General features: G+C 37.1%; 1 protein-coding gene across 7 annotated transcripts in view; it reads left to right on the top strand.

Annotated features, from left to right (window-relative positions):
* EML1 (EMAP like 1) overlaps positions 1–14,358 on the top strand; it is a 215,518-nt gene extending 201,160 nt beyond the window's left edge. For all 7 annotated transcript variants that reach the window (XM_030558764.1, XM_030558768.1, XM_030558767.1 and 4 more), the window contains 7 exons: positions 5,773–5,840; positions 7,411–7,499; positions 8,241–8,338; positions 8,448–8,535; positions 8,728–8,823; positions 12,355–12,485; positions 12,795–14,358. In XM_030558764.1, coding sequence (XP_030414624.1) covers positions 5,773–5,840; positions 7,411–7,499; positions 8,241–8,338; positions 8,448–8,535; positions 8,728–8,823; positions 12,355–12,485; positions 12,795–12,920 — 696 coding nt within the window. In that variant the 3' untranslated portion in view covers positions 12,921–14,358. The remainder of the gene's footprint in view (positions 1–5,772; positions 5,841–7,410; positions 7,500–8,240; positions 8,339–8,447; positions 8,536–8,727; positions 8,824–12,354; positions 12,486–12,794) is intronic.
* Positions 14,359–14,716: the final 358 nt, after the last annotated feature.

The following is a 14,716-nucleotide window of genomic DNA, read 5'->3' as shown; positions in this document are numbered from 1 at the left end:
ACCCACCTCCCAGCTGGGAACTGTGGTGAGAAGCCCCAGCGGCTTCAGAAACCACTCCCCTGGGGCAGGAAGCCCCAGGCTGCTTCCTTCAGCTCCCAGAGGGAAATGGGGAGGGGAGAAGCCCCGGGTGGCTTCCCCTGCTCCCGACAGGAAATGGGGAGCAGAGGGGCGGGTCAGCACACCAGGAGCCTGCAAGCCTGTAGGACAGCTGGGCTCCTGGCAGGGAGCTGCCAGCGCAGCTGAGAGACTGGGCTTTCAGCTCCCCACACTGCCTGTTAGGGGGCTTATTCCTTCGCCCTCTCACTTCCCTGGTCCTTCTCACATGAACAGAGAGAAGCAATACCCGAAGTCCAAAGGCGCAAACAATTTGATGTTTATTGGGGTGAACTTCCAGCAAGCATAATTCCAGTTTCCTTCCTTAGTGTCCCCCTTCCCAGCTCTGACACTACAGAGCCTTGCCTGTGTCCCTGTTTCTGTTCCCATCCCCTGTTCCCATTTCCCCCTTTAGCAAAAGATGATCCCAATTCCCCCATCCCCAGTCCCTGTTTCCAACCCCCCACCCCTACTTCACTTCCTGATTGACTGCAGACTATACAGTAAAACCTGAGTTTTGCTTAGCTATACCTTAACCAATCATTTTACTGAACTTTAACTAACCAATCCTAACATACTGTAACATGGTTATTTAACCAATTATATTCCACCACCTTAATTGGTTTACACCCAACAAAATTAATTATACAGCAGACAGAAATAATCACAGAACATGACAGAGACCATGCAAATAAACATACAAAACAATACAGAAGAGAATTTTACAACTGCATCTATACAGACATAAGGGTTTTCCAGCTGTGTCTATTGATAAATGAGTTCTTGCCAGACAGGATGCGATGAAACTAAGTTTCCTTTTACAGGCTCTTCCCTTTCTCATGAGGTGATAGGAATATCAGGACAGGATTGTATTCCTAACAGCCCAATAGCACCTTATTTCAATGTGACTAGTTTGGAATGTGACTAGTTTGGAATGACCATACACTTCCCAGCTTATGGCTGCCTTTGCTGCTTAGCCGAAGAACCAGGCCTCAGACTGTCACAGTAAAAGAAGACCATTACACAGACAGACAGTGATTTTTGATTCTTTCTTTTATACCTCTGTAACTAGCTAAGTGATAAGAATACACCTAAATTATTAAAGTGTAGGCCTTTGCAGACAGGCCTGAATATCTATATTCTAACACTGCCCTTCTTAGGTCGGTGGAAGCGCTCATGGTGAGGACATGCACCGCTGACCCTAAAAGGGTAGTGTGGTCATGCACAACTACAGTAATTACTGCGGTGGCTGTATGCTGACTTAATACAGGTCGACTTACATTTCTGGTATAGACATTCCCAAAGCCCTTGAACATCTGTGCCAAGTGTTAAAAGTGGTACTTTGAATACAGATTCTGTGCTTCCCTACATATATTTCCTGTAGTCATCCTGTCCATGTATTTCTTTTATATTCAGAGGCTTTGCTTCCTTAATTATGATGAATTAGTGATTTCAGTCTATTGCTTCTGTACTGTGTCAGCCATTCTTCAGTTACACTGCACTAGATCTGTTCAGGTTTGCTAATGTACTTTCTAGCTCCTTGTTCATTTTAAGACTCAGGACTGTTGCAATACACTGTTAACATCTAGTAATCCAGTAGCACATTTTAGTAATCTCTAATTCTTTGGGAGACTTTAAGAAATATAGATCCTTCAGCCCACCACTTCAAGCTATAACTATCACTTACTTGGCAAAAATAACTGGTCAGTATGTACCTTTAATGGTTATCTGTACTGAGAAATTGATTGGTCAAAAAACTGTAACACGTCAACTGGCTGGAATAAAAGACCATAGGTCTGGCTCTGGTGGTTCTGGTATTGAGCCCAAAAGGGAAACACTTATTTGTAGGTTGCCAGTTGTGCTGTAGTCCCATAATGCTCCTAGACTGGTACCAAGCAGTATCTACTGTAGACTCTTGCTACCAGTGTGATCTGACAGGGTCCTACACATCTGTCCCACCCTCCAAATAGCTGATAACTTGAGTTTTAGAGTGGACTGACTACAGATTTCCTGGCGTGGGAAGGGGGAGGCAGTTGTTCTTCTTCCTCACTTTATCTGTGATGCCAGTTTCCGCCCATGTCTTCTCCTTTGTCTAGGATACCCTGGTGCTTCACCATGACATATTTATTTTCTTTCAAATGTTTCTGTACAACATGTTAAATAATATTACTTGAATTTTGTAGATTTTCATAATGTATTGGAACTCTTCAGTATGCAATTGTGCATGAAAACATTTGTGTATCTTTCTAGACTTTATAACACAGTTTAAACTAATGCAAGTATTGACAAACATCATTTTGCATATGTTGGGTCTGATGGCATGAAGAGTGTTTATTACAACTGTGGTATGCCTCAGTTTAAAGAACATTTAACACTCAAACCTCAGCCATAGCACATCACATAGGATCCCATCCAAGTAACATACACTTGCTGAGTCATATTCACTTGGTGGAAGTTAGAATTTAGTCTGACCAAGGTCATAAGTTTTCAGATTCTGAAACCTACATTTATGTTGACAGGGGAAGCTTCCGCCTTGATTGGAGAGACCATATCAGCTGTTTTTACACTAGTGAGAACTAGGACACTGCAGAAAGTTTACAGTTCAGTGCCTGGGAGATAAAGAAAAATTGGCCTGTACTAGCTAAGCTTAGAAACCAGTCTTTTAAAGAGGAGAGTGGCAGTCCAGATTTTAAAAATCAAAAGCTAATCATTGTGAGAGATAGGATGGAGATCTTCCGGATATGACGGTGGCATTACATTTTCCCTACCTTTCTGATTATTGTACTATTTAACATACTTGTCATGGAAAGAGAATTTCCAAAGATTTAAAATAAGCTTCTCTATAGGTGGCCCTTAGGAGTGGCCAAATCATTCTGATACAATTAATTATTCTTGAGAGAGACAAAATTCTTATTGTTCATGTGACTTTGTGTTGGGTTGTAACCTAGAGACAAAAAATTAATCAATACACTTTAGGTAAAAACTTACTTACTGTGATAACATATTTTTAAAAAGTCACGACCAATTACAAATCAAACTACAGGATCCTGGAAAACCTGTTCTAAGGAAATATATGCTACAACTGGCACCTAAGCCTCTGATGTTGCATTTTGAAGAAGAATAAACTTTGGAAACAAGCTTCCTGTTGTAGTGAAGTGTGCAGGAATGTGAAGAAGTAGATTTTAGTAGTCCCTTAAGAGAAGTTAAAGTTGATTTGTACTATGACCCGGGCTATTAAAATATTAACATATACCCCTCTCTGGTCTTATCAGACTTCAAACCAGACTTATATTGATTTAGAAATGGCACAAAGTAATAATTTTAAAACTCTTTATATTGTGGTATAACTCTAGTAAGACTTGTATACATATAATGAAGTGGAGAATGGATCTATGAGGTGTCTTTGCATATGTATTTTTAATGTATGTCAGCATTGTATCAGTAAGCTACTGCATGTATTCAGTTGAATATATTGGTGTCTGCCTCATACCTCACTATCTGTGCCTCATACCTCACTCTGTTGAGTGTAAAAATATAGTTGTATTTTTACAGAGAGAGAGAGTAGTGAAAGGTTGGAGATAACTGTTAGTATATCTGAGCCGCTTGTTCTTGTTTTGAGAAAAAGATCAAATGAGAAAATTAAAGAGGTCTAAAGTGGTGAACCAAGACTTAAAATTTTACTTAATACCTTTTTTTAGGACCCACTTTGAGAAAGGGGGCATTTAGAAGTCATTGTATTGATGGCAAAAGACAACAGAATATTTTAATATACCACTATATAATCTATTAAGTAGTCTGTTAGCCAGATGAAGTTCTTTCTCAGAGCTCTCTGAAGCACAGCAAGTTCCACTAGCTATCAAACCAGGTCCTTAACCTTCTAACCTTGTCCTGAAAAGAGACCAGTAAGGATCAGTCCATGATAAGGCTTAGTTTATTTTTTGCTCTCATCTCAAAAGTAGGATTAAGGGTTTGGCTGGTTATGAGTAAATACTGGAATTAATTTGTTAATAGTCAGACAGGCCTTTGAGGATATAAAACACTAAATAAATATTTTTCGTATTACTGAGGAGATGAAAATCCACACTAGTCATTTTGATTCTTGAGAGAGAGGTACATTTTAACTATAACAGCAACTTAGTCTATTGAAATCAAGGACTCATAAGAATAAATCCACCTAGCCAGATTATTATAAAGATAAGGCAGTCATCCAAATACTCTTTGTTTGATCAAAGCAGGATTTCAACTATCAATCACCTTGACAATAATCGTCTCACATGCACTTTGAAGCATCTTAGAGACCTTATTTCGAAAGTCACTGGCTTCTTACCTGGAGTGGATAAATCTTTCATTTGATACTATAGCCTATTTGTGTTAGAAAGAACTATATAACAATGAATGTCTTAATACACTTGTTATTATGGTTCACCAGCACGTTGTTGTTGAGATTAAAATCTTTATTTAAACTCATGTTTTATGTAAGGGAGAATTTAAAAGCACAGAATTTGCTCATTTGTTTGGGTCATAGGAACCTTGGAAAATTGAGCACACTTGGGCTACTATAATGATTTGACTACATGAATATAGAAACAACAGATATTAGCTACCAATATCCATATGATTTTGTGAGTAAATTGCAAAAACATAGGTCTCTCTCTACCTCTTGAAAGTAAGCAAAAGCTCCCTTAGAATCAGCGACCACAGGCAAGGCAATTACAAATTGATAAACCTGTTAGCAGGTCTGCCATACTCACTCCACTATGAGCAATGACTAGAATATAAAAATATGAATAAATTATGTGGGTTTTTGCCGTACTATTATTTTATTCCCTGTTTAGCTCTTTCATATACATGTTAATTTTGACATGCCATGACAAAAATCTGCCAAAAAATTTAGCTATTGATGCTTGAGTTTTCTTCTGTAATCTACAGAATTCTACAGCTCATTCTTTGTAGATTGTGACATAAAGCTAGTAAGCCACTAGTAACTTTTCATATTTTTCAGATGTTATAATGGCAGTTGAAACATTATGGTTCTCCAGATACATCAGTAATAACTTAGTATCAAATATGCTTAAACATTTATGCAAATAAAAATGGCGTAATATCAGACATCAAAGTGAGAGACCCACGTTCATTATAAACTTCCGCTGACTTGTAACTGGCAAGGTATTGCAAGGATACCTTCTGCGTTGTTAGAGGTAAAATCAGGCCCTGCCACTACAGCACTCCATGCCATGTGAAATATGCAGCAGTAAAATCAACTGCTTGCTCAACCTTCAGGTAGTAAACAACTGCCATCTACTGATTAGACATTTATATAACTAAATTAGAACGGAGTGAATAATTTATTACGTTAATTTTACCTATTTCCCCTTTGGGGATTTATCCAGAAGCAGCTTTTTCTCAATTTATTGTTGTTTGAAATTATTTGCCCAATAAATCTTAGGTTAGACTGTGCACAAAGGAAAACAGTGTGGCATTGAATATAGGAAACACTATGTTAGGTAATTTTTAGTGGATTTCAAAATGTACTTGTTTTTCCCTCAAATATAAAAAGGGACGTTTATTCTAAAAAAAAGAATGAGGAGGCTTAGTTTGTTACTGAATAAGCAATTTTAATTGTGTTTTTATTATTACTGTCTCTGGGTATAAATGTATACTTCCTTTGAAACGTTATAGGATCCAGCACAGTCTTCTGGTTTTCATCCTTCAGGGTCTGTTGTTGCAATAGGAACACTAACTGGAAGGTAAGAAGAACAAAAGCGCGAGTATCAATCAACAGTGGGTATCTGTCCATCTCACCAAATCAAAGTTGATATTCTTGTTTCTCCAATGAATAGGGCCAAATTCTGCCCTCTGATGCCTATGCTCACCTCCTGTTGACTTCAGCAGGAGCTGAAGGTATTGGTGGTGGTGTTTATTATTATTGTATTGCTATAGCACCTAACAACCTTAGTTCAGGACTCCATTGTGTTTGACACCATACAAACACAGATCAAGAAAGATTATCTCTTCCCCAGAGAGCTTACAATCTAAGTATAAGACATGAGGCAGCAGATAGATTCAGTCAGATGGATGCAGGAGTACAGGAAACAATGAGGCAGCACTGGTAGGCATGAAAAGCAGTGGTGGCAGTGCACCAGCAGCCTAGCCTTTCTCAGGGGCTTGATGTTGATGTTGTTGTTGTAGACATAACAGCTAATGAGAGTTTTAAGGAGGGTTCTGAAGGATGTATATGGGGAGCTTCTCCTCTAAAATGTGAGGGAGAGCACAGGAGAAGACAAAAGGTGTTTGCTTGAAAATTTAACATATCGTTTTATTATCTTTACCATAGTAATGTCCAGAACCCCCAACCAAATTTTGGTCAAAGCCCCATTGTGCTAGACACTGTACAAGCACATAGATAGTAAAGAGACAGTTTCTGCCAGGAGAGCTTAAAACTGAAATAGATGAGAGAGATAAGAAGTACTACCTCCATTGTACATAGGGAACAGTGGCTCAAAATCGCATAGGGAATCAGTGGTGGAGCTTTGATTTGAACCCTGAACTCTAAAGTGCCTTAACCCTCCTTTCCTTCAAGGGTACCTGAGGGCAGAATTTTGTTCCTAATATTTAAAATATTTGCACTTCATTCTAAAATACCTTTTTAATTGATGACGTGGTTTTAATAAGTATTGAAGCAAAATTTATTTGGTTCTATGTTTCCCTTAATATCTAAGTTAAAAGTAAGATGCTTTGGGAGCAGTCTTTATTTTTGATACTTAATAAACTTAAATCAGCATTAAAATGCAGCTTTTCAAACAATGTATAACAAAGCCCCAATCCATCTCATAGGAGATTTATTATGATCTAATTTTTATTTATCTAATACGTAGTGGGCCTGATTCTCAGAAACACTAAGCCACCTTCTGTGGCCTTTAAAGTAGATATAAATGTAATTAAAATATATTTAATTAAATTAAATGTCCGAACACTGTAAAAGGGCCTTAAAGAATGTGGTCCAATATACACAAGACACACACAAGTATACATCAATCATACTTGCATATAATCAGTGACAATTTGTAAAATGATAATAAAATCTGAATGTAGACATCTGGCTCAATATTTGATTGATATTCTGTTTATCTGCTGTTGAAAATGTTACTTTCAGTTGGCTAGAAGTAACGCAGACAATGTCCCCTTCCTATTCTTTTCCTTTTAGTGCAAAACATATGGAAGACTGCTATTTTGACATAATGAATGCTTGATTAAAGCTGCTGTAGATTTGCATTCCTTACTGAGCAATTTATTGGCCTTTTTCTGTGTTTACAACAGGTGGTTTGTGTTTGACACAGAAACAAAAGATTTGGTCACTGTACACACAGATGGAAATGAACAGCTGTCTGTAATGCGTTATTCACCAGGTTTGACACACTCTACTTACTGGTTAAAAAAAGAAGTGATTGTATGCAATATAAAGTTTATTTTTTAAATTCCCCACATATATTTAAATTGGGAATAGATACATGAGTTGAAATCCTACCTCCATTGAGTCAATGGAGCCAGGATTTTACCCAGAGGCTTTAACTCTAATTTCCTGTTGTTTGCCCCTTCAGATTTTGATGTTTAGCAGAAATCAGCTCTCTTGCTTAGATGTGCATGTAGTACCATGTTCAGGTTGGCTTTTTTCTCAGTTTCCTTATGAGGTTTAACTTCAGTATTTGCTATATAAAGCTGCTGTTTCATTTGCAGTGAATTTTCCTCCGGGGCAGATTGGCAGAGGCCCTGGAGGTTTTTCGCCTTCCTCTGCAGCGTGGGGCATGGGTCACTTGCTGGTGGATTCTCTGCAGCTTGAGGTCTTCAAACCACAATTTGAAGACTTCAATAACTCGGACATAGGTTAGGGGTTTGTTATAGAAGTGGATGGGTAGGGTTCTGTGGCCTGCTTTGTGCAGAAGGTCAGACTAGATGATCATATTGGTCCCTTCTGACCCTAAAGTCTATGACTCTATATTCTATCAAACAATGAGAAGAAGGAAATTCTGGGTTTTTTACTTTATTAATAAAAGTTTTAAGAACAATTCCCATTGTCCATGACACACTAGAACTTCACAGATTAGTTTAATTATTTCTTGCGGATATAATTATAATTCACTTTTTTATAGATGGAAACTTCTTGGCAATAGGTTCCCATGACAACAGTATCTATATATATGGTGTTAATGAAAATGGGAGAAAATATAGTAGAATTGGCAAATGTTCAGTAAGTGACTTCCTTACTACTTATTTACTAATAACAAATAAGCATGTATACTTTATAGTACATATTATGCTATGTTAGTGGAATTAATACAATACACTTTTCTTCGTAGGGTCATTCCAGCTTCATTACTCACTTGGACTGGTCTGTTAATTCACAGTACCTTGTGTCCAATTCAGGGGACTATGAAATCTTATACTGTGAGTAACAAATAGTTTTCTGTGCTTTGTGCAGAGTTGATTCTAGGATACCTAATGACTTTTTAATTAAGATAAGAACATATAATCGCTAGGCTGGAACATATATTTTAATTAGTTGCTACTTTTTAGCTTAAATCAACTCTTGTGCAGCTTAAAAACTGAAAATGTCATCATTTGTTTCTCTTTCTGTAGGGATCCCCTCTTCTTGTAAACAAGTAGTGAGTGTTGACACTACTAGAGATGTAGAATGGGTTACATACACCTGTACTTTAGGATTCCATGTTTTTGGTAAGTTTTTTTTTTTCCTCTCTCTCACAAACTTATGATTCTTTGCTTTTCCAATTAGCTAACATTCAGACTGTCATCTTTACTTGAAACATTACTATTCAGATTTCAAAGAGCAAATATAAAACTTCTATTGCACAATTTTTATCACTATCTGTCCTCTTATTTTGATCCAGGAGACCTCTGATTTAATATTCTTGGTAGCTTCAGATAAAATTATTAATTTCAACACAAGTGAAAACCAATCACAAGCTACCTGCAATGAGAAATTACAATTGTTTTTAGAAAGCATGTATTACAATTAGAGAATTTTCATTTATGTATTTGTATTCCTTCAGCACTAAAGACCCTATTCAGGATCAAGTTCCATTGAGCTAAGGGCTGTACAAACAGTGTACAATCCAGTCCCATTGTACACGGTTCTGTTCAAACAGTGACAGTCCCTGCCCCAAAGAGCAGGGAGTGTAAATTGAGATATTCATAAGAAGTGAGTGAAATGAACAAAAAGAAAGAGAAAGGAAAAGGAGGACAAATTCAATAAAAATAAGATGTTCCAGTTCCAGATGGTTTTGGTTTCTTTCATTGATTTGGGGGTTGTAATATTTTTTTTACATATAAACAAAATAATCCCCTGTGATCAACCATCACTAGTGGTTGACTGCTTTCTTGTAGGCCTCAAAGCACAGGTTTGTTGTTTTGAGGAGGGATTTGAAGGAGAAGAAGGTACTTGCCTTACAGATTAATTCAGGGAGGGCATTCTGTGTATAAGGGGCAGCGCGGAAGAAGTCATTGAGACGATCGTGGGAGAATTCGATAAATGAAGACTGTTATCATTGGAGCTGAGGAAGTGGTAGAATAACACAGTAAGAGACAAGTGTGTACAAACAGGAGGGGTAAAGTGGTGAAGGGTCTTAAAAGGTGAGGACAAGATACTGAACTTGGTATGATGAAGCAGGAAACCAGTGCAAAGAATAAAAAAAAAAGTGATGTGGTCAGAGCAATAGGCAAGAAAGATTATCCTAGCAGCCATGTTTGGAGTGGAACAGAGGGGGTAACATGTTGGAGAGACCCAGAAAGGGGATTAGATTGCAGCCAAGGGCCTGAACTAGAGTTTTCCAATAGTGACAGAAAGAAAATGTTAAATTTTGGAAACATTATGGAAGAAGTGGCTAGGTTTAGATATGGATTTGACATGCAGGTCTAGAGAGAAGACAGAATCAAAGATTACTGGCTGCATATTACTCTGAGATGACAAAATTCTTCTCTCTGCATGGACAGCCTCTGCTGAATTGTTAATATATTTCAACTTCTTAGGGCTAGGCTTTGAGAGTCCCTGACACTTTTAATGTTTTAGGCCCAGATTTTTAAAGCTAGTTAGGTATTGCTGCGCTCAGCACTGCAACACTTAACTGATTTAGGAGCCTAAATTGCATTTTCAACTGTTGATGAAATGTAGACTAAGTGCCTAAATCCTTTTTGAAAATGAGATTGAAGCTCCTATACCAGTTAGGTGTTGCGATGCTGAGTGCAGCAATGGTTAAATAGCTTTAAAAATCTGATCCTCGGTGCTTAGCTTCAAAGGCTCTGAAATGATGCATATTTTAAAATGAGGATTCTCTAGTGTAAGTAATAGTTTGTATGTATCACATTTGTAAAAAGCATCTGCTGTCTTTTTCATGTATCTAAAGAAATGATCACAGTGGTCCCATCCCTGCCCCCCTTAATTTCACTGGTTCCCAGTTCACTTCAGGATTCGATTCAAAACTGCCATCTTTGGTTTTTATACTGTAGTTCCTCCATTAACTCTATCCAGCCTGTCTTACAGACTCTCCTCCCCTGTCAGCTAGCTCTCTACCTTCATATAGTTTTGACTCTGTTGGTGCAAAAGCCTTCTCTCTGTCTGCGCTAGTATCTAGAACAGCTTTTCTCTACCTCTTAAACTTAGGCCTGCTCTACACTAAGGAGGGATCGATCTAAGATACGCAACTTCAGCTATGAGAATAGCGTAGCTGAAGTTGACGTATCTTAGATTGACTTACCTCCCGTCCTCACGGCACGAGATTGACAGCTGCGGCTCCCCATCAACTCCACTTCTGCCTCTCGCCCTGGTGGAGTTCCGGAGTTGAAGGGGAATGCATCTGGGGATCAATTTATCACATCTAGACGAGATGCAATAAATTGATCCCCGATAGACCGATCACTACCTGTCAATCCGGCAGGTAGTGTGGACATACCCTTAATTTCTTTAACCTGATTCATAATTTTATCCCAGAGGAAAGTATATTTATCTTTACTTTGCACATCTCTCTTTATTTATTTTTATACATCTGGATCATGCAAAGGAATATTCCTGCACAGAGTCCCATTAAAGTCAGTTGAATTTGAGGATTCAGTAGTTTCCTTTCTTATTATATTGTTTACAGTAATCCTTTAAACTGTTTTGGGGGAGTTTGTATAAAAGATGCTATATAGAATAAAATTATACCAGTGATTAAAAACATGAAACCACTTCCTTTCTGTATTTCTGAAGTCATTACAGATTTATAAGTGTAGGGGGAGGGGAGGAATTGCTCCTAACTCCAAACACTGAATGTCATAATAATTTAATACTCAACAAAACAAAAAAACACACCTGACTGCAACATTGGACTCTCTCAAATGATTAAACAACCTCTGTGCTGAATGGGGGAGTTGATCAAATCTAAAATACAAAAAACATTAAAAAACTTAAGCAGCAAATAGCTATACATAATGCTGTATAAAAAGAAAATTTAAGTTTCCATAATGTGTTTTATCATTTTTTTTACAGCACATGAAAGCATGCAGGGGCTTTACAGACCAAACACAAAAACTTCCCGTAAAGAGCTTACCATCTAATTTTAGAGGTGACACAATATGTGAGACCAACAAGCAGTAGGGGACTGGGATGAGGAAGAAGGGTTATCATAACAAAAGCATGTCATAATTCAGTTATAACAAGTTCATATGTTCTTGATCATTCATTAGTCACTTTATTGTTATTTTTAATGGTATAATTCTTGTAAACGCCACAAGTGGGGTTTTAGGATAGATTTGAGTGAGGAGAACCTGGTGGTTGTACCTTTTTAATAAGCCTCCTACCTACAAGAAGTCATTCATTATCTGTAAATTATGGAAAAGGGAAGGAGAAAAGCAGTAGTTTAAAATTGTACCTCCAGTTGTTGGCCCTTATGTACACATGTATTATGATATAATACCTGAAGGCTCACAGCTGAGGCGCAATTCAGCAAAACACTGCTTACACCCTCCTTGTTAAGCAAAGGACGTATGCATTGCTTCATTTGCATTCAGATTTTGGGTCTTCTGCACATTTTTAAAGTCAATTATTTGGTCTTCTGAGTCATGGCCTGAATCACTAGTAATTTTGAGGGATCTGGAGGTTGGTTGTTTTTAAACAAGTGGCCTCTTCATTAATGTCATGACAATAAAATGCAGCTAATATTTCTGTTCTGTATCTGTAGCAAAAATATTAAAGTAGTCACTACATGTTTTCAGGTGTATGGCCAGAAGGTTCAGATGGAACAGACATCAATGCTGTCTGTCGATCACATGAGAGAAAACTGCTGTCAACAGGGGATGATTTTGGCAAAGTACATCTCTTCTCTTATCCGTGTTCACAATTTAGGGTAAGTTATTTACTTCATTAGAGTACAATCTTACAAACATGGGAAATTTTATTCCTCTGCTGAGTGTCAAAAACCCCAAAATTAAATCAACAGGACTACTTATATGCGTAAGTGTGGATTTACATGTGTAAGTGTGGATTGGCACTTTAATATAAAAGTCTGCATTTTAAAATAGTCTGACTTCATTGATAGAAATAAGGTGACAATTTTATTTCATTGTCGTTTGAATGCTATACATAATTAAATATTTGTTATGGTAATGTATATTATTAATCTGCAGTAATAACATCCTGTATTGCTATTTTCCAGGCTCCAAGCCATGTGTATGGTGGACATAGTAGTCATGTAACTAATGTAGATTTTCTGTGTGAAGACACCCATCTCATCTCCACGGGTGGAAAAGATACAAGTATTATGCAGTGGCGAGTCATTTAGAGGAAACATCGGTGTGAACACACACAGTCATGAGATGACCATGCACAGAAGTTCTGTACAAACTGTATATTTAAAACTTAAACAGTACATTTTCAGTTTAGCCTGGTCACTGTGATTTTGTTTAAAAATTCTTACAGACCTCAGGAAAATTAAGCCCTGTGCTGGTTATCCTACTCAGCTTAGTGATACATTAAGTATCACTCCTAAAGAATAGCTATATTTTTTCTTTTGTTGTACAATATATGCACCATACAAGTTTAATATAAAAACGTGGCTTGAAAGTTTTCGATACAGTGATATCAGCAGAACTGGTGACTATCGTAACTGTTTTCTACAAACTCTAATAAAATGGTCACAAAAATGCCTTTTTCAGAAAACTGTATATACATGCTTAATTGTCTCACTGTCTACACTTTGTACTGTATATCTACCTATTTAGAAAAATCTATGGCAACGTTGAGATACCGAATTCTTTCTCATGGATGGTGATGAATTCATACTAAAGGAATAAACCTAGCTAGAAGACACACAATAATTAACATGTTAGATATGAAAATGTGAATGTTAGAATTCAGTAATTTGCATTTTCTTTGAGAATAAGAAATCTTTAAATTCCACCAGTGAGGAACTGTATTCTCTTTCAAATCAGCAGGTTATACTCCAGTTTAACTTGAATATCTCAAAAGGGTTTACAGATGTTTATCTAGTTCAGGTATTCCATATAAGCTTAAATTAACAACATCTTTTTTACTTGTATATGAACAACTTCTTATCAAAAACAAAAAGCAAAACTTGACCACATCCCCACTATTGGTTAATATATTTAACTAATATGTATATTAATCAGCATGATGCTCTATTGTACATGTATAAGATTTTCATTATAAATGGTAAGGCAATCTAGGCTTTACTTTTTTATGCTTATGGATATTGTATATTTGTATTTTAAGACCAATTAGACCAAGTCTAAAGATATCTTTTTAAATGTACGATAAACCTGCAGAGGGAAAAGGAAGTATTGGAAGCCTACAGGAAATATTAATGTGTAACTTCTGGCCCCTCTGTTTTGTGCATGGATGGATATTTATAGTATGACATAAGATTGTGTTTTGCAATGAAGTAATAGTGGAGGTGGTATAAAATGGTTAAGAAGGCCTTATCAATTTTGATTGTGAAACAGATTGAAATTTATTGTTTACCTTGAATGTATCTAAAGAATTTAAAAGAGTAGAGTAATAAGCAGACTTTGAAAAGTTAATATTAAAGTTTTGCTTGTAATGGACAGTAAACATTTTAATTCTCTGAACTCTAAAACACTGGTTGTTTGTTTAGAGTGGTTAAATGAAATGGTATCAATGAATTTTGAAACCTTTTTTATTACATCTCCAGCCTGCTATACTGAAAGTGCAGGACAATAATAAATCATGTATTAAAGTGCTTTGTTTTGATGTATCCTTCCTGTGTAGTTCAACACAAATTCATTTCTACATTAAAGCTTTACTGTGATCTGCTTTCATTTAATAAGATAAATTTTTTAATTCCAAACCACATGAGAAAGGATTGTTGGGGAATGAAATATGAATTTTTGTGTATGTAATTATTTGCATACCTATAGAGCAGGGATTAGCAACCTTTGGCATGCAGCTCGCCAGGGTAAGCAGGGCCGGGCTGGTTTGTTTACCTGCTGCATCTGCAGGTTCAGCTGATCGCGGCTCCCACTGGCTGTGGTTCCCCGTTCCAGGCCAATGGGGGCCGCAGGAGGCAGCGCAGGCCAAGGGATGTGGTGGCCGCTGCTT

This window comes from Gopherus evgoodei, chromosome 4, assembly GCF_007399415.2.
Source record: "Gopherus evgoodei ecotype Sinaloan lineage chromosome 4, rGopEvg1_v1.p, whole genome shotgun sequence".
NCBI classification, from domain to species: Eukaryota; Metazoa; Chordata; order Testudines; family Testudinidae; genus Gopherus; species Gopherus evgoodei.
The sequence above is the reverse complement of the archived record's forward strand: the minus strand, read 5'-3'. Positions and strand labels throughout refer to the sequence as shown.